At 45.6% G+C, this 19,659-nt stretch overlaps 1 protein-coding gene and 1 long non-coding RNA gene across 2 annotated transcripts in view; both read right to left on the bottom strand.

Annotated features, from left to right (window-relative positions):
* Nucleotides 1–18,212, bottom strand: part of CYP2U1 (cytochrome P450 family 2 subfamily U member 1) — a 28,194-nt gene extending 9,982 nt beyond the window's left edge. The window contains exons 1-4 of the mRNA XM_014839052.3: nucleotides 18,161–18,212; nucleotides 14,058–14,774; nucleotides 2,943–3,578; nucleotides 742–903 (exon numbers count right to left, since the gene is read on the bottom strand). Coding sequence (XP_014694538.3) covers nucleotides 742–903; nucleotides 2,943–3,578; nucleotides 14,058–14,774; nucleotides 18,161–18,212 — 1,567 coding nt within the window. The remainder of the gene's footprint in view (nucleotides 1–741; nucleotides 904–2,942; nucleotides 3,579–14,057; nucleotides 14,775–18,160) is intronic.
* LOC139044751 (uncharacterized) lies at nucleotides 3,585–13,505 on the bottom strand. Its single transcript, XR_011501820.1, has 4 exons — nucleotides 13,147–13,505; nucleotides 11,652–11,800; nucleotides 10,776–10,891; nucleotides 3,585–10,162 (listed from the first exon to the last, which is right to left on the bottom strand). It is a non-coding gene; the product is annotated as an uncharacterized lncRNA (long non-coding RNA).
* Nucleotides 18,213–19,659: the final 1,447 nt, after the last annotated feature.

Raw genomic sequence — 19,659 nt, 5'->3', positions numbered from 1 at the left:
TGACAAGTTAATATGCACTTTAAGTAACACCCAGAAGACACGCACACACAGTGTTTCTAATTTGCACCGAGACACTGTGAAGTGATCCAGTGTGATTTATCTGTGACTTCCTCCCACAGCTGTCCTATACCTAGATTAAAGCCCATTCATTACATCCTGGGTGTCTGAAAAGGAGGTAAATTCCCTGTTCTGGGGGATGTTGAGGGAGTCTGGGGGGGGCTGTACGGCAAGCACGTGACCAGATGGACACAGCTCACTGTAGGTGTGAGTTTGAAGAGGTGCCTTACAGATGGGCAATTCTGCTTCCGTGGCAGTTCCACCTCAGCTGCAGAACTGTGAAAACTGAAGTAGGATAATTCCCAGTTAGAATCCTTAATTCCATGTTTAGACTAGCTCTTCTGACCTCCACGGAGAGGACTGAGAGGGGCCCTTGTTAATTCTGGAGACTTTCTTCTGCCAGTGCAGCCACCTTAAATGGCAGCATGTGTGTGCCCAGCATCGGTGTGCACACTCTGAAGGCTGGGGGGCTGTTGACAACACACGCCATGCTGGAACGCCAGTGCAGGGAGCATGGATGACTGAGGGCGGAAGCCCCCGCTGCAGGTTGATTATCCATGACACAATGCAAACCCTCAGAAAGCTCGTGCTAGGTGGCAGACACCACACGCTCCCCTCAGCATCTCTGGATCAAGGGCAGTGCTTCCCTCAGGGACGTTCTAAGGAGGAAGAGCCTGGACTTGCCTGTTGTCTCCGAGGTCATATGAGGAATGGAGAGCGGCACCACCACAGTCAGCCTCTGCACCTCCATGATAGTGGCTTCTGTGTAGGGCATCTGGGCCTTGTCCGTGAGGGAAGGGGCTCGGTCAGGACCAACGACCCTTTCAATTTCTTCGTGAACCTTTTCTATACACAAAAATGAAAGACTCAACCAGAGATGAGGCAGGAAAGCTGAGACTGCCCTCCTGTGCACACTTCCCACCACCACATACACACCACTGGTGCGTTGGCAGGAGGCCTGACTCAGCCTCAGTGGAGTGAAGCATTGGTCAGATATGCCAAGTAGAGGGGGCTTGCCAGGGACCCTGTACCACCCTGCAATGCAGAGGGAGGAGAGCAGAACAGATGCAGGGCAAAGGAGAAAGCACCCCGGATTCAGGGGCACTCTGAATCATTCTCTCACATGAACACTGCATTGACTCGCTAAGCTTTTATATGTAACAATGTGCACTAGCCCAATATGGTGCCCAAAGGTCCCTGCTTCTCAGTGTTCACATCCTTTGCTCAGTCCCCTCCCACTGTGCAGCACGTTGGTTTATGTGACCAACAGAATCAGGGAGAAGTGATGGCATGTCAGTTCTGACCTTAGGTTATAAGCCACTGTGGCTCCCATCTTGGCCCCTCAATCTCTCTTGGGTCACTTGCTTTGGGGTAAGGCAGCTGCCAAGTCAAGCAGCCCTTTGGAAAGGTCCAAATGGTAAGCCTGCAGCTGACACTCATGTGGATGAGCCCTCTTGGGAGTGGATCCTCCATCCCAGGCAAGTCTATAGATGACTACAGCCCCAGCCAACATCTTGACTACAACCTCACGAGAAATCCTAAGCCAGACCATCCAGGCATGGCTGCTCCTGGACTCCTGATCCTTAGAAACTATGTGAGATAATAAACGGAGGCTGCTTTAAGTTGTTAAATTTTGGGATAATCTGTTACTCAACACTAGTTACTACAAGGAAGCACAATCCTATGAGAGCAAGCAGAAAATAGTCCCTCAAAGATGTCCACACCCTAATCCCCCAGAGGCTGTGACTATGCTACCTTACACAACAGAAGGGACTCTGCAGATGTGATTAAAGACTGTGAGATGGGGGAGACGATCCTGCATTTTCCGGGTGTGCCCAATCGAAGTACATGGGTTCTAAATTTGGAGAACTTTTCCCAGTTTAGAGTCAGAGGGAGATGTGACTACGGGGAGACAGTCAGAGAGATGTGAGATTGCTGGCTTTGAGGATGGAGGAAGGGGGCCGCCAGCCACGGAAGCTGGAAATGGTGAGGAAACGGATTCTCCTCCGGAGCCTCCAGAAAGGAAGGCAGCCCTACCGGTGAACCCCACATGAGACTTCTAGTGTGTAGAACTGTAAGACAGCAAATCTGTGTTGTTTTAAGTCAGTAAATTTGTGGTTATTTGTTATAGGAGCAATAGAACACTAGTGCACTATCCTCGTCTGTATTCTCCCAGTATGAACCACCACTGACATTCACCGCCTATTGGTATTGATGTAGTGGAAATAGCTGTGTAATCTTGTGAAAGTCACATTACTTCTCTGGGCCTCTGTTCTCCATTTTCAAAACAAGATGAATAGGTTCAGATGATCATTATGATTCCCTTCAGTTCTAAAATGTTATTCTTGGGGCCGGCTCTGTGGCCGAGAGTGGGTAAGTTTGCGCACTCTGCTGCAGCGGCCCAGGGTTCGGATCCTGAGCGCAGACACGGCACTGCTCGTCAGGCCACGTTGAGGTGGCGTCTGCATCCCACAACTAGAAGGACATGCAACTAAGATATATAACTGTGTACAGGGGGTTTGGGGAGATAAAGCAGAAAAAAAAAAAAAGATTGGCAATGGTTGTTAGCCCAGGTGCCAATCTTTGAAAAAACAAAAATGTTATTCTTCTCTAAAGTTCTTTCTTCGTCTTAGATTTTACACAGAATCAGACTTATAGAGATTTAAAACATGGGCAAGCAAGTTATGACATTAGTCCCACTGTCTAGAAATTTGGAGTTTCACTGTAAGCAGCTTAACAACTCCCTATGAGATGCAAGTATTTCCTTTTTTTTTTCCAGCCTGAAGACACTGCTTAGTGTTAGGAGCCACAGGACCACTAAGGTTGCTGATCCTGATTTTAATAACCTGGTTTTGCGATGAATAAAGGAAACATCCATCAATTACCTTGCACCTCGGGGTTCAGTGACATATACAGAAGGCACCAAAGCAGAGAGTTAGTTGTGGTATCAGTCCCAGCAAAGAAGAGATCCCCAATGATGTAAAATAAGTAATCTTCATTAAAACTACTATCGCTGTTACTTTTCCTCTCCTCCTCCATGTGGAGAAGGTACATGTCTATGAAGTCTCGAGGATTCTCTACATCCAGAGACTCTCGATGGTCTTTGATGATTTTTTTCAGGAAAGTGGTTATATCCTTTTCAATTTGTCTTAATTCCTTAAATGGTCCAAAGGGAAGGTAATAAAGCCAGGAGCATATGTTGACCAGGAGGAGCTGGGTGTTCAAACAGATTTCCAACGCTCGTGACATAAGATCCAGCATTTTCTTAAACTCCGCATCGTTGTAATCAAAGCGCTGGCCGAAGCACAAGGAGCAGATGATGTTAGAGACGGCCTTGCTGACAATGGGGAAAGGGCTGCAGGGGACTGCTCCATGCTTCTGCATTTCCTCTTTCACATATTTGAACTCCTCAATAATCTTGGGCTCCAAGCTAAGCTTTCCCAAGCCAAAATGACGAAGAGTTGAATGAGAGAACTTCCTCTGCTGTCTCCAGACTGGACCATAATGTGCGAATACAATCCCTGCAAAAGGGCACCAAGAGGAGGAGGTGAGAGAGGGCAACCCCTAACGGGACTGAGCAGGACCTACCGCGAAGCGTGTGCCGGGTTTCTCAAGCCACCTGTGCAAAGTTCATGTGCAGATAAAGATCACCAGCCAAGAAGGATTACCAAATTTAGTTATCAAGATAGTATATGTTTCTAATAACAAAAATCATATCCAATCTGATTAGTAAAATTGGCTATAAAGCTTATTATTTTAGATACTAATTCCTGGTGAAATGAAAAGCAATGAGTTTCCATTTCTAGAGTTAGTGTAAATTTCAAAATCTTATTTTCCTAAGAGTGAATCCAGGCTGAGAAAATATTTCAGGCTGGATACATCCATATTCTAAACATTCTGAACAAAAGGATAAGACTGCACTGGGGGCAGGGACAACATCCAACTGTGCTTGCCACTAAAACCCCAGCTTCTGGGCAGTGCTGGGTACACAGGAGGAGCTTGTAAATAGTAGCTGAATAAATCAATAGTCCACCTGGATTAGAACGTTGGCCACCAAAGTTGGGAATTGAATAACTGGGGGGAAATCTGAAATGTTGTTGTTGGCAGCAGTCCTACTTTAAAAACATCTGAACTCAAGGTCATTCACAACTCATCTTACATGATTCTCATTTATGTTGTAAGTTATACATCTTCCACCATCAAACCCACCAGAATTGCTCCCAGATGTTGCATCAAATTGTTCTCAAATACTCCTTGTTTCCTGTCACCTATTTCATCCTCCTATTTTCCACGATGTGCTATATTGTTTCAGCCAGTACTCCTTCTTTCCCACTTTTAATCAATTTCACTTCTGCTACCTTCAAGGACGTGATCAACCATGTAACAAATATTTCTGAATGCCTACGACGTGCCAGGCACTGGGGTGCTGTGAATACAGCTGAGGATGAAACAAAGACCTTTCTCTGTGGTTAAGTCTTCTCACAATTCTTAACACCTCTATAAAATGACTCCCAAAATAAACCTCTGTGTGGTCAGACGTATCAGACAATTTATCAGTTCCATTTTCCTCCCTGGAGTCTTCCACTGGTCTGCTCAAATCTGCAGTGGTTGCTTTCTAGCCCTCCTGTTCAGGCGTTTTGTGACTTCTGTTTGTCATCAGTTAGGAATTTTCTTAGACTCCTTCTTAGAAGCCATCTCCTGGATTCTACGTCTTCCTCTTCCTTGTTTTACTCCCTTACTTTGCTGAAGCGCATCCCCTAGTAGCTCCCTGAGAAAGGATGCTATGGGAGACAAATTTCTAAAGATTTTTAGAAAATGTATTTATTGTACCCTTCCCATTCCTCAGAATCTTGAAGACACTGCTAAGAGTGGATTGATAAACCATAAAATATGCACATCTTCAATGTGACCAGACATTGCCAAATTACTCTCCAAAGTGGAGAGTCCACTGCAAGTGTACCCACCACAAGTAAATGAACATCCTCCTTTGTTCCAAATAGCTGCCATCACTTGGTATTTGTCAACGTTTTATTTTTCCCATCAGAGGGCCGAAATGTATCTCATCTGATTTTAACTCCTTTTCTCTGACTGTTACCAAGCAACGGGCTCATTCTGCTTGCTGCAAGACCAGCCAAAAAGTCAGGAGGCAAGTCAGTGGAATAGAAAGGGTTTATTCGTTTTCACCAGCAAAGACAGAAGATGCTGGACTAACATTCTCAAAGCCCACCTTCCCAGAACAAAGACTCAGGCCAATTAAATAGGGCGGAGTACGTGCAGGCAAGGATGAAACTATTTTAGAGCATGGTTTCTTCAGAAATCTGGTCTCCTGGTGGGCCTCCAAGGTCTGGCCTCAGTTCCTGATAATCTTCTGTTTTTCCTCTCTTGTGACTGATGTTTCTGTTTTCCCAGAGACTAGACATGTGTCAGATACCAGTTCAAGGCCCCATACCCTGATTTAGCTTAAAGATACTAAGAACAAAGCTAAAGTCTATGTGTAACATAAAGATTATCGTTTAACTTGTTCTGCTTCCGTGAGTGGCACCAACATGCTGGGTACCAGTAGGCTAAAGCACGTCTCAGACGGTTATTGGCCAGGTTTCCTGGTCTGTGATTTGCACTTAATTACAGCACAATTTTCTGTTTTTCATATATTCTAGATGCATAGCAGGCACTGTCTCCCATCATGCGAATTGTCTTTTCACTTTTTTAATGCCATTATTTAATAAAATAAGTTTTAAATACAAAGATATTGCATTTGTCAATCTTTTTCTTCATGACTTGTACAGCATGTCTTATTTCAGAAATCTTTCTCTACCAGGAGTTCATAAACACATTCTCTATTTTATTGTAAAATTTTTAAATTTTGCTTTGCCATATTTAAGTCTCTATAATCTACCTGGAATTTATATTTGTGTTAGGTATTCCTACTACTGGGAGGTAGGAATAGAAGCTGCTTTCTCTTCTATCTATCCCCGTATTCTTTGTATTCTTCTATCCCAGTATCCCTACCCACTGGGAAGTAGGAATCCAACTCTTTCCCCCATTTAGGTAACCTCTTGTTCGAGCACCATTTATGGAACAGCCCCTCCTTTTCTCTGTGTTCTGCGCCACCGCCTCTGGCACACGTTTTCTATACATAGGCAGGTCACTGTAAGGGCGTTCTAGTCTGCTATGTTGGTCTGTTCATCACTGTGTGTGAAGCGCTTTGTCTTAACTACTGTTACTTTATAACAAGATAAAAACAGATTTTATAATAGGTCTTAATATCTAGTAGGGAAGTCCCCCCACCACCACCTTGTTCTTTTTCAAAATTGTTTTTGATTATTCTTGGCTCTTCACTCTTCTATAAAACTTTTAATCAGCTTGTCAAGTTCTATTAACAAAGGAGTGCCTTTGGGATTTAGATTGGAACTGCATTTAATTGACAGGTTAATTTGAAAATTGACTTCTCTATGATAATTAGACTTGCTTGCAATCCAAGAATAAATCCAACTTTGGTTATGATGCTTTTAGGCTTTTTAAAGAACATTGTTTGATGTGGTTTCCTATGTTAAGTTAAAAAAAATTCATATTCATAAATGAAAACGGCCTATAAATTTCCTTTCTCATAATGTACTTGTCTGGATACACTGGCCTCCAAAAATGAGCTGAGTATGTTCTTTCGCTCTAGAAGAATTTGTCTAAAGTTACAACGTCATGTTCCTCTTTTTTCCTTTGAGTTTATTCTTTTGTTCTTTTTTTGGACATATAAACTGGGTCATCCTACATTAATTTTCAGACTTTTATCCTAATAATTTAAGGCTCTACAATTGCCCATGGGTACCACTGTATCTGTAGACCACAAGTACTGTTTGCATGTATTTTCATTAGTTTAAGTTTAAAATTTTTTTCTATTATGATTCTTTTTTGCCACCTAGGTTCATTTCTCTTACACTGATTTTTGACATTGATAAGGCTTGCGTTTCAGCCTAGCATGTGACCAATTTTAATAAAATTTCCAAATAGGTTGAGAAGAATTTTTATCCAAGTGATTGTTGGGTAGAGGGTTCTCTATATGTCCAACAGAGAAAGCGTGGTAACTGTTGGAATCAAATCTTCCATATCCTTACCAAATTTTTATCTGCCTGATCTCGCAATGATTCAAATACTTATGTTAAAATATTTTGCTATAATGGTGCATCTGTCAATTTCTTTGTGCAGTTCTGTAAGCTTTTGCTACATGTAGATAAATATCTCAGCTATATATTTATATCTATATCTATGTATCTGTGTTGTTGGGTACATACATATGCAAGATAATACTGTTAGGTACATTCAGGTTTAGAATTATTCTATCTTCCTGGTTAAAAAAAAAAAAGGCTCCTTCTATCATTGTGTAAAGCTCTCCTTATTCTTAACAATGAAGTCCACCATAAAGTATATTTTGTCAATAACACCTCAGCTTTTCTTTTTTAAGTATTCTCTTGGTATAACTTTTTCCTTTCTTCTACTTTGAACTTTAATGTACCCTTATGTTTGGTGTATGTCTCATTTAAAACAACATATGTTTGGATTTTTTAAAAAAGTCCTCCTGGCAATCTGTCTTTTAGCTGGTAAGTTTAGTCCATTTACATTTGATATAATTATTAATCTATTTCTAACAGGTTATTTTGAACTTTCTATTTGTCCTGCTGTGTCTACTCTTTCTTTCCTTTCCTTTCTTGCCTCCTTTTGCATTGAAACGGGGTGAATGCTCACCCTGAATTTTGAACATGCTTAAAGTCTAGCTAGGTGGTCAGCAAACTGCAGCCCATGGGCCAAATCTAGCCTGCCACCTCCTTTTATGTGGAGAGAGCTAAGACTATTTTTTACACAGTTGGAAAAAAATCTAAAGACTCCTTCATGGTATGTGAAAATCAGATGAAATTCAACTGTCAGGGTCTCTAAAGTTTAACTAGAACATAGCCAGTCAACGAGCTGCCGTAACTCATTTACATTTAGTCCATGGCTGCTTTTGCACTAAAATGGCAGAGTAGTTGCAACAGAGGTTGGAGGTGGGAGGAGAACATTTTCTCCACTGGGGTCGAGGCCAAGACAGGCAAATTTCCTTGTTTTCTTTTGCTGGTGGCCAAGTTTTTCGAGTGTTCTTTGTCTAATTCACACTTTCACTCAGAGAGAAGCTCTTCAAGAGTCCCCTCTTCCTCTAGAGGCAACTTTTCGTCTTGCGTGGTGCAAGGCCATCTCTCTGCCCCCCACTCTGCATCCCCGGCTGGTCATGAGGTCACTGAAACCCAAGGTTCTCCAGAGCATCCACTTCTATTTTCTGCACGCGTGAGGGTGATGATAAGGACCTGGTCTAACTGCATTTTATATGCATTTCAAAGAACAGCTGTTTTCAGCCCACTGGCTCACCCCAGTCTCCCGTGATCTCTGTACCTCCAATTCCAGAGCCTTTCTGGGTTCTGGGTTCTGCAGGGTAAACTGTCTCACATTCCACTAGCATCCCCCTCTGTAGACACTTCCAGGGGGGTTATCCTCCACTCTATGAGGTCATTTGCCAATCCTATGCCCACTTTTTGTCCTCAGATGTTGTGGTGCAGAATTGTAGATACTTTCATCATTGATGGAGTCTGTGCTTCTGTTAAAAGCCCCTTTGGTTTGGTGTGTGATTGTCAAAGCCAAAGAAGGAACAGAAATATCTAACCATTCCTGAAACCAGATCTCTCCCTTTGTTTAATAATGCCCTATAAACTATTTCCTAGGCAGCCACAGCTTAATCCCTCTTCCTGTCTTTAACCATGGCCAGGTCATTTCTGTATTCAGCATTCAGAGGCTAAGAGTTGTCGGGCCTCCCTCTCTTTTCTTGGAAAGATATTGTCTCTCACTCTGACTTCAAGATTTGATGCTAATTTTAACTACTGTCTCATTATTTATCACATATAACATTTCTGCTCTGTTCTATTTCTCAGAGAACTTTATTTTTCCTTTGTTAGGTCCTCAGTCTGTATCATCTCACCATCTTTTAAACTACACATTTGTATTGTAGAAATATTTTATCTAGCAAAATGGCCTTCTTCTATTAGTTTTCCCAAGATTTATTTAGAGTCTCTTATGTGCCAGATACCAAGGGTGCAGACATTTAAAAGTCCCTGTTCTCAAGATGCTTACAGTCTTGTGAGGAACTGGGTAAACCAACAATTCTAATACACTGTAGTATGTTGGGTTATACTGAAGTTGCATTGTTGGACTACTGTACTGAATGTTGCATGCTGGGTTATATTGAAGTTGCATTGTTGGACTGTATGGTGTTGAATGCTGTATGTTGGGTTGTACTGAGGTTGCATTGTTGGACTGTATGGTGTTGAATGCTGTACGTTGGGTTGTACCGAGGTTGCATTGTTGGACTGTATGGTGTTGAATGCTGTACATTGGGTTATACTGAGGTTGCATTGTTGGACTGTATGGTGTTGAATGCTGTATGTTGGGTGGTACTGAGGTTGCATTGTTGGACTGTATGGTGTTGAATGCTGTATGTTGGGTGGTACTGAGGTTGCATTGTTGGACTGTACGGTATTGAAGGCTGCGTGTTGGGTTGTACTGAGGTTGCACAGTTGGATGCATTGTATTGAATGTTGCATGTTGGGAGGTGTATTGAAGTTGCATTGTAGACAGAGGAAGGAGGACCATGTCAGCTGGGGAAGGCAGTACTTCTCAGAAGAGAGGACATCTGAGCGGATATGTCATTTGTACGTAAGGGTGTGTATGAAGGCACCTCTTAGAAAAATAAAGAGCTTAAGCAAAGTCAAAGAGGGTGTTTCAAGAAGGGCTAAACTATCTCCAGGAAGAAATCAGGTTTAGGTAAGGCAAGGAAGTGGAGGGAACCTTCTCAGAAGAGGCTAATATTTGAGCATTAGGGTTTTTGATGATGAGCTAACAGGAATAAAGTGCAAGAAGAGGTGACCAAAGAGACAGTGTCTGAGAACGCCAAGGATGAGAGAGATGGACAGAATTAATGGCCTAGGGTTTCCAAACTTTACAAGTAAGCACCATGTTAAGGAGCCAGAGTGGCTTCGGGTCTTAGGAGCGTTTGAAGAGTTCAGTTGTTGGTGTCTTCTGCATTCTCAGCCTGGAAAAGCAAGGGTATGCATGGGTACACACAAAGAATTCGTCTCAAGGAAAGCAGGAACAATGAAAAATAAACATGGCTCCAAAGCAAAAACCAGGGCTCTTTCGGTTGGAAATAACAAAAATAAACCCTCAAGCAAGTTTAGCAAAAAGGCCAATTAGGATGTGTAAACAAAAAACACTAAGAGCCAGGTGTCCCCACCTCAAGGAGGACTAAATGCCCTGGAACTCTTTCCTGCTGAACCTGTTTCTCACTTCTTTCTGCCTGAGTTCATTCCTTCCTACTGCGGACCAGCTGGTCCATGAATCAGGAGCTGTCTTGAACATCTATTCTCCCATTTTCACCACCAGACAGAAAAGCCCTCTGTTCTTCAGGTCTGACCTGAAAGATGTTAGGGAAGGATTCAAATGCTTTAGTCAGCTGTCCTATAATGATAACAATTTGGGACACCTTCCATTTATTTTGCGGCTTAAGGTTTCCAAACTAGGCCACAAATATAAATTTTTACCCCAAAACCATGTGAGGATAGATCTGTAGCTATGAGTTCTTGAGTGCTGTGCCCAGCCCACACTAACCACTATTACAAAGAGGGGAGATATTCTGATCCATCCACCTTTGGTCAGCAGTCTAGCCCTCAACTTCTCATGGCGGCCAGGGAGGGGAGTTCATGTGAAGACACGGCATCTCCCGTTTCAACCACAGTTAATGGGTGTGGAAGGTGCTGGAGACCTAAGAAGAGGGTGCCCTTGTCAGAGGAACAGAAGCTGGACAGTTGAGACAAAATCCACATCAAGCCAAATAAGGGGTAGGCTAAACTGACCGTCACAGAGGAATACCGCACCGCTGCTAAGAACTTTGCAGGAAAATGTTTAATAATATGGAAATACATTCACAACAATTTAAGGGATAAAAAAATTTAAAGAGTGTGAAGAATATGATTCCACTTTAAGGGTCATAGAATGTTCCTCTTAGTGGGAATCAGGCCCTGTTGACATGAGTATATAACCATTTTAAATACCTATTTTACTGCATTTACTACAAGATTCAGTTACGTTGTTTTCCTCACTCATTTTCAGATTCCCCAGATGAACTTTCATTTCCTATCTTCATTTCCTAATTTCATTTTCCATCTTGTTCTCCTTCAAGATAGTCAATACTGACTGATCTATCCTGTACTTTCAAAATTTCCTTTGCCTTCCGTTTTTACGGCTTTGCAATTTGCTTTGACTCTTGCTCCAAATCTCTATCAGTCTCTCAAAATTAGAAATGATCTAATTTCTATCAACAGGGAAATAGATAAATCAGCAAAAGGTAGAAGTAGAAAGATACTTTAAATATATGACATATCTAAGTTTTTAAAAACATACCAAATAAAGCTATGTATTGTTTATGAACCTGGAGCAAACCTGAGTGTTGGATAAATGAGTTTATATTGCTCTCTGAACTTTATATTTGGAATATTTTATAATAAAATGCGATGTGCACAAACCTTTTAGAAGTAGACCACACTTAAAGCTCTCCTTTGGAAGCTTTCACTGACTTTGTAAGTTTGTTTCCTATTCCGGCTTCATGAGGATGATGGGCACCGCTAATGTGGAACACCTCCAGCGCCCATCCAGCTTACTGTCGTCTTATGGGCTTAAAAAGAACATCAACTTGTCTAAGCTTGGTATTTGAGAAACTCAAATATAATAAGCCCCCCCATCCTGGAACTTTTCGGCAACGCGTTAACACAACTATCTGCAGCCTCTCTATGCACACCACTGTTTATGAAACAGTCACCTCTCTGCTAGATTTTAGTGGCAACGTTGTTAAAAAATATCTTCTAATAAATATTTAATAATGTATTCGTATGCAGGCATTCCTTCATTTCTTGACTATCTACTCTGTGTCCATTAGTTGGGATACAGTAGTTAACAAGATGAATACAATCTTTGCCCTCACGGAGCTCACATTCCAGGGGTAGGTGGGGTTGGTAACAGGTGAAACACTTTCAAAGTGCTTACTGAGTGAAATATGAATGACACAAAGTAAGTTGTGGTACTGGGAAGAGTTCAAAACAGGACTGGAAGGTGTCAACTGGCCTGAGGGATGACAAGGAGTCAGTCAAGTAACAGGTTATTCCAGGCCCAAGGACGACAAACCCAGCAGCCTGAGGCAACCACAAGCTCCAGGAATAAGTATGTCTAGAGCAGCTGAAATGCACAAGTAAAGGGAGAGTGGAAAGAGATAAAGTCAGTAAGGCAGGCAGGCCCAGACTCTTCAGGGCATAGCAGGTCAAGCACCGAGATGGGAGCAACTGGTCTCAGCTGAGGAGTGACAGGGTTTGATTCATGATTTTTTTTTTTTTTTTGGTGAGGAAGATTGTCCCTGAGCTAACATCTGTGCCAATCTTCTCCATTTTGTATGTGGGATGCCTCCACAGGATGGCCTGATGAGCACCGTGTAAGTCCGTGGATTCATGATTTTTTAAAGGGATCCCTTTGGCTGCTGTGTGGATAAGAGTGGAGCAGGAGCAAGCGGGTAATTAAGAGGCTTCTGAAGTATCAGATGAGAAAGGATGGTAGCCTGGATGAGGGCGCCGATAAGGGAGATGGAGAGAAATGGCTGGACGCAGAGCTCCAGTCCGCCGCAGGAACTGACAAGACGCGTGGACTGACTGGTAGGGGATGAGCTCAAACAGCGGTATCTTAGAGGGCAGCTCCCCTCTACCTGAGGGTAGAGAAGTATGTCAGGGAGCACGTTGTCAAAGAGGTGACATTTAAGCAGGTATGAAAATACAGAAAATAACAAGTGGTGGTGAGGGTGTGGACAAATCGGAACCTTTGTTAGTGCTGGTGAGAACACAAGATAGTGCAGCGGCTGTGGAAAATGGTATGGCATCACTCAAAAAATTCGCCAGAATTCCCACATGACCCACCACTTCTGGGTATATACCCCAAAGAACTGAAAGCAGCGACTTGAGCAGACATTTGCAGACGTACCATGTTCCTAACAGCATTTTTCACAACAGCCAAAAGGCGGAAGCCCCCAAGTGTCCATCACAGGACAAAAGGCCGAACACGACGAAGGCACTTCCCACACACGCCACCACCTGGATGAACCTTAAAACACTGTGCCGAGTGAGACGTGCCAGTCCTCCGAGACGCCAGGCTGGTGGTGAGGACCCACCTCCAGGCCCAAGGTGACAAAGTCAGGTCGCCTCCGTTTGGATGAGCGCAGTGAAGGAACGTCCTAGGGCCATGAGACGGGTTCACAAGGGCAACTCGCTCCCCCGGAGACGCTCCCCGAGGGAAGGACTAAGTTCAAATTCACACCCGCCTGCGCGAGGCAGCAGTGACTCAGACAGAGCCCTCCCGGACCAGCCGATAAGACGAGGGGAAGGCTGATAAAGAAAGGGCAAAAGGCGAGAACGGAGCGGAGTTCGGGAAGGGGCAAGGGCGACTCCCCCAGGGGCACCCCGCTCCCGGCCCGGAGTCCCCGAGCCGCACGCAGCCCGGGCATGGGGTCTGCCGACCGGCCCCCGCCGTGTTTCCCGGACTCCCCACCTCGCGGGAAAGCGCCCTCCTACTACACTCTTGCGCTCGAAACTCAGAAGGAGACCAGAACATCCCTCCTTCCCTCTAGCTCGGCCCCAGCCCTCCCCGGGACAGAGGCGGCGAGCGAGGCTGCCGTGCGGGCGGGCCAGGACGCCCCCGGACGGACGGGACCCCGCCGACCCCCACTGCCCGCCCTCCACCCCCGGGGGCCCGCTTCCGACCGTGCACCGCGACCGCGACACGACTCCGCCGCCGCTGCTCGCGGGGATCCTGCGGCGCGGAGGCGAGGCGCCCCGCCCTCGGGCGCAGGGATGCGGGCGGGCGCGGGGGTCCCCGCGGCCCCAGGCCCGGCTCACCCTTCTCCTTGGTGACGAGGGACACGAGCGGCATGCGCGGGCGGTCGCTGAAGACCGCGGCCTGCTGCACGAGCGCCTGGCGCACGCTGCGGAAGTCGTTGAGGACCACCACCAGGTGCGGGCCGAGCGAGAAGCTGAACACGCTGCCGTACTCGCGGGCCAGGCCGGCCAGCAGGCGCGGCGGGCCCACGGCGGCGTCCGCGCCGGCCGCGCGGCGGTGCAGCCAGCTCCCCCGGCGCAGGCGCGGCGGCAGCAGCGCGAAGCCGAAGTTGCCCAGCACGGGCCAGGGCGTGGGCCCCGGCGGCAGGCCCCGCGCGCGCCGCCGCCGCCGCAGCCAGGCCCAGGCGAGCAGCGCGGCCAGGCCGAGCAGCAGCACCTCCGCGGGGCCCATGGCCGGGCCTGTCGGGTGCCCGCGGGGCCGAGCGCCGCCGCCCCGCGCTGGGGGAGGACGGCCCCGGCGCCGATTGGCCGCATCTCCCGCGCGCTCCAATCCGCGCCGCCCGGGCGGTCTGGGCCGCGGCGCGCGGCGAGGGCGGGCCAATGAGGTCGGCGCCCGCCGACGGTCTGCCGGAGACCCGTGCCCGCCCAGGGCCGTCCGCGTGACCGCCCGGAACAGGAGCGCTGGCCCTACGGTCCGGCGCCGCGACGGGCGGGCGATTTCCTTGTCACTCGTTGTCCGCCGAGTGCGTGACCGTGGGTCCACCGGCCCCCCGGTGACTCAGCCCCACACCTGCACCTGCACCTACACCTGCACCCTGAACTGGGAGGGTCCCTACCCGCCCGGGTAAAGAAAGACGCGGTTACTTCTGTGCACAAGGGGGTTCGTGTGGGGGGGAGCAACGGGTGTGCAGCGTGCGCAATGTATGTGCAGTGTGAGCTTGTGCAGTGTGTGTGTGTGAGTGTGGGTGTGCAGTGTGTGCAATGTATGTGCAGGGTGTGATGTGACTGTGTGCAGTGTCGGGGCCGCCCACGCTGGGACAGGACCGGCGGTGCAGGGCTGAGCCAGCCGGTGGAGCCCACCTGGAGGGAGGCAGAGCCCCGCGCCCGTGTACCCGCGGCTGGGGGAGGGGAGACCTATCCGGAGTCTGCCTGCAGGATTTAATTAGATAATAATATAGAAGAAAATTCATCCGGCGAGGAGGTTGTTGTGAGACCAGCCCTGAAGAGTTGAGGCTGCAGTATTAAGCATGAGTTGTGTGACACTTGAAGACAGAGTCTTTCCTCCTCCATGATAAGGGCTCCTGGGTGCTCCCCTCTGTCTTCTACAGGCGAAATCCTCTGGTTTCTCTTTTATGTTAGCTTGACACATAGAATTCTCCAGATTAGATCAGTTTTTATCTACTAAAAGGTTAGTTTTATATGAATCAGCTTTATTGATCATAAGGAACAAATCTGTTTCCCAATTTCTGATCCTTTTTGTTGTTCTCCATACACAAACTTTGAACACCATGCTGTACTTATGAAAGTGTGGCCAAAGCGGGTGAGCCCTCTTTATTCATTCTGTGATCCAGTCTAGTTTTTCTCTAAACTGTGATGCGAGGAGGACATGCTACATTTCAGTTCTACTCTCTTCTGATACTATTCTTGCCATGCTCTTCATAAGTTATCTTAAGCTTAACCAAAAAATACCGCACCTCATATCTTCTATAATTAGCCATTGTTAGATTGCTTTTCTCCTTTTTATGAATTTAGAGAATTTTAAAAATTTAAACTACTTGTTTGCAGACATGATCTTCAACATGTCATCTACTTCTCTTCGTAGGCTTCTCTCGAAAATAGTAGCCACTAACATCTTTCCTTACAAGCAACTAAAATTCACAAATGTTTTAAAAATAGTCAAAGATGTGACTGATATAACAACTGTAACAGACACCCTCCTGTACAGGATATAATTTCATTCATAGCTTTTTCCTAAATATCCTCTCATGTCGTTAACAGCTCTGTGAGGCAGGTAGGAAGTGTTAAGGGCTGAACTATGTTCTCCCCATGTTCATGTCTCCTAACCCCCAGGACCTCAGAATGTGACTGTATTTGCAGATAGTGTCTTCAAAGAGGTAATTAAGGTAAAATGAGGTCATATGAGTGGATCCTAATTCTGTATAACTGGGGTCCTTATAAGAAGAGGACATTAAGACACGGACAGAAGACCATGTGAAAACACAGGGAAGGTCAAGGAGAGAGGCCTCAGAAGAAACCAGCCCTGCCAGTACCTTGATCTCGGACTTCGAGCCTCCAGAACTATGAAATTTCTGTTGTTTAAGCCACGCAGTCTGCAGGACTGCACTTTTTTATGGCAGCCCTTGCAAACTAATACACAAAGCTGTATTCTTCCTATTACTATGAACAAACTATCCTAAACATGAAGCCACATAGTTCACCCAGTGCTTCTTAGGGATGAATTTCCCCCAAATTATATTCAGGGCTTTCTTGCCAGAAAAGGAATATTTTCTGCTCCATCCTTCCTATTTTAAGTAGGTGAATAAAATAATCAGTAGCAGTAAAATAAGGGAGAGAATACTAAAAGGTCTTTGGGGTAAGAAGTGAGGGGAAGGAAGACAGAGCATCGAGGAAAAAAAAATTTTTTATTGAATCCTCAAAGATAATTTTAAACTACTCACTTTCCCACTCAAATCCTTCTTGCTGCACATGGATTTTGGCCAGAATTGTTGGTAACAGTATATCCAAAATATCTAAGTACTTAGTATTTTGTTATCAAGTGTGGCGTTCAATTACTCTATTTGTAAAAGTACAATTGTCCAACTGGTTTGTAATTCCCTGGGAGGGAAGTGCCACACACGACACCATCCAGAGTCAGTGAGCATGAACCAAGAAGGCTTATGCCTTAAGAAGAATTTGCAAAATGCTAATGAAAAGAGAAAGTAGAAATGCTACTGACACTATTTAGTTGCACACCTCCACTAGCTGTTTAAAAACTAATCCCCCCACCGCCTTTAAGTTCCTCTGACTTGCGTCATGTACGCTCCTTTGTCTTCTCCATACAGTGTCGATGCACTTCTCTGTGTGCTCTCTGAGCGTCCGCGTGCCCTGCCTGAAATCGGGATAAAGAATGTGCCTGCGTCAGTGTAAGGGCTGGAGGAAATAACCAGCACAGCGCCTGGCCTGGAGGTAAGGCTCAGTGAGCGCCAGCTGTAATGATGACAGCTCTCGTCGGGCCCTAACAATGCCTTCAACTCAGAAGGTTGGCACTGTCGCTGCCCTTTCCTCATCCCTGCAGCTTGACCTGCCGCTCCAAAACTAGATTGTGAGACCGGCCAGGAGAGTAACTTGTGTTCTGTATTCAGCCTCTGTACCTTGTGTGATGAAGGAATAAACTTGCCCATCTTCAGTCTTACCCACGTCCTTCCTCTCCAGGTGCACATATGTGCTATGATTTTCCTGGAGAGGAGACGGAGGGAGGGAGGCCCCGAAAAATCTAAATATCAGGGGAAGGAGGAATCTCAAAAGTAACAAAATTGACTTCCAAGACCTTCCTTTTATTTGGATAAAGTAGTGGTGCCAGCATTGGAACAAATGTTTCATTTAATGCCCAAACTGGCAACAGTCCAGGTGTCCCTCAACAAGGACGAGGGGGGAGGAAACTGGTATATTTGTAAAATAGACTACTGCTCGGCAATAAGAAAGGTTAGTGATGATACGCCCCACAGCATGGTGACTCTCAAAAAACGTGCTGAGTGAAGAAGCCAAAGGAGTGCCTATGGAATAACTGCCTTTATCTGAACTTCTAGAAAGGCACAAGTAACCTGTGGTGATAGAAACCAGAACAGAGGGCCGGACTGGCCGGGAAGGAACATGAGAAATTTTTCAAGGGTGGGAATGTTCTAAATCTTTTTTTTTTTTAATTTTTTTTTTCCTTTTTCTCCCCAAAGGTCCCCGGTACATAGTTGTATATTCTTCGTTGTGGGTCCTTCTAGTTGTGGCATGTGGGACGCTGCCTCAGCGTGGTTTGATGAGCAGTGCCATGTCTGCGCCCAGGACTCGAACCAACAAAACACTGGGCCGCCTGCAGCGGAGTGTGAACTTGACCACTGGGCCACGGGGCCAGCCCTAGGAATGTTCTAAATGTTGACCAGAGTGTTGGCTACCTGGGTGGATGCATTTGTCAAAATCGAACTGTGGGTACCAGCTGGGTGGCATAGTGGTTAACTTCCTGCGCTCTGCTTTGGGGTCCTGGGGTTCCCAGGTTCAGATCCCAGCTGCAGACCTAGCACAGCTCATCAGGTGACGCTGTGGCAGCATCCCACATAAAATAGAGGAAGACTGGCACAGGTGTTAGCTCAGGGCCAACCGTCCTCACAAAAACACCAAAAAAAAAAAAAAAAGCCCCACAAAAAAATGAACTGTGCATTTCACTCTAGGTGAATTATATCTCAGTAGCACAAATGTGAAAATAAAATCCAGTATCTTGGGAGAAAAGGACCTGGTGAAGAAGACAGCTCCCTATTGTGAAGCGGCTGTCCGCAGTGACAGTTAGGTGATGTATTGTTATTACGACAGTGAGGGGTAGTTTAGCATGTAAATAAAGAGGAATAGAAGAGAAAGTGGTTCAAGAGTAACATTCCTCTTAAAGAATAACCGTCCTCTCCCTGGAGGCAGCCTGGCCCGACGGACGATGTGGGATTTTCCCATGATTTGCGGCGCGGCCGAGCCGTGGGCTCCCTTCTCCCCGGGGTTCTCCCACGTCCCGTGCAGGAGCGGGTGCAAGCCCCCAAGCTCTGCCCGGACCTTGCTGCGTCGGCAAGTCGTTAACCTTTCTTTCTTTTACTTATAATAATGAGTGAAAAAAGTTTTTATTTCTGTGCGGTAAACACCCTTAAAAAAATTTTTTTTTATGAGGTGACATTGGTGGCTTGTTTTCTTCCTGTGCTGAAAGGAGCGAACTGTAACACAAGGAATCTGAGCTTCCATGGTCCCTGACAGCCGCCCTCTTAGGTAGATTGTTGGGGCTTTGCGCTTGGCCCTGATTAATGACATGTGTAGTCAATAAGATCTGAAAGAATAAAGTGTATCCACAAGGTCAAGTATGTGCCGGCCGCCCGGACAGCTGTCCCACAGCGCTGACTTGCGGCTGCAGCTGGGGACCAAGGGACCAACCTCTTTTCCAAGTCGAGCAAGAATCCGTTTTAGGAAGGATGTGGACAGGGTACCTAGTCCTCCCTTTAGGCAAGAACATACTCAAAGTAAACCAGATACTTGAAAGTCCATCTTTATTCTGATTTTAAAAAACAGTAACACATAGTTTTTGCAGAAAATTTGAAGTTGCAAGAAACTGTAAAGGAGGAAATAATAACCACCTTTTTATTTTTTCCACTCAGACATCATTTGTAATATTCCTGTATGTATCCTTTCAGTCTTTTTTATGTGTCTATGATATTTTTAATCTTTATAAATACTTTCATTTACAATATTCACATATGTAATAAATGTATATCATTAAAATTTTCCATGTTGTTTTCCCATAAATCATTTTTAACTACTATATTCTAGTCCAGGCATTCAGCCACATTTCCAGGAAGTATCATAGGCCCTGTAGGCCATATGGTCTCTGTCCCAGTGGTACAGCTCTGCCATGGGAGTGGGAGGT

Source organism: Equus asinus, chromosome 3, assembly GCF_041296235.1.
Source record: "Equus asinus isolate D_3611 breed Donkey chromosome 3, EquAss-T2T_v2, whole genome shotgun sequence".
Classification (NCBI taxonomy): domain Eukaryota; kingdom Metazoa; phylum Chordata; class Mammalia; order Perissodactyla; family Equidae; genus Equus; species Equus asinus.
The sequence above is the reverse complement of the archived record's forward strand: the minus strand, read 5'-3'. Positions and strand labels throughout refer to the sequence as shown.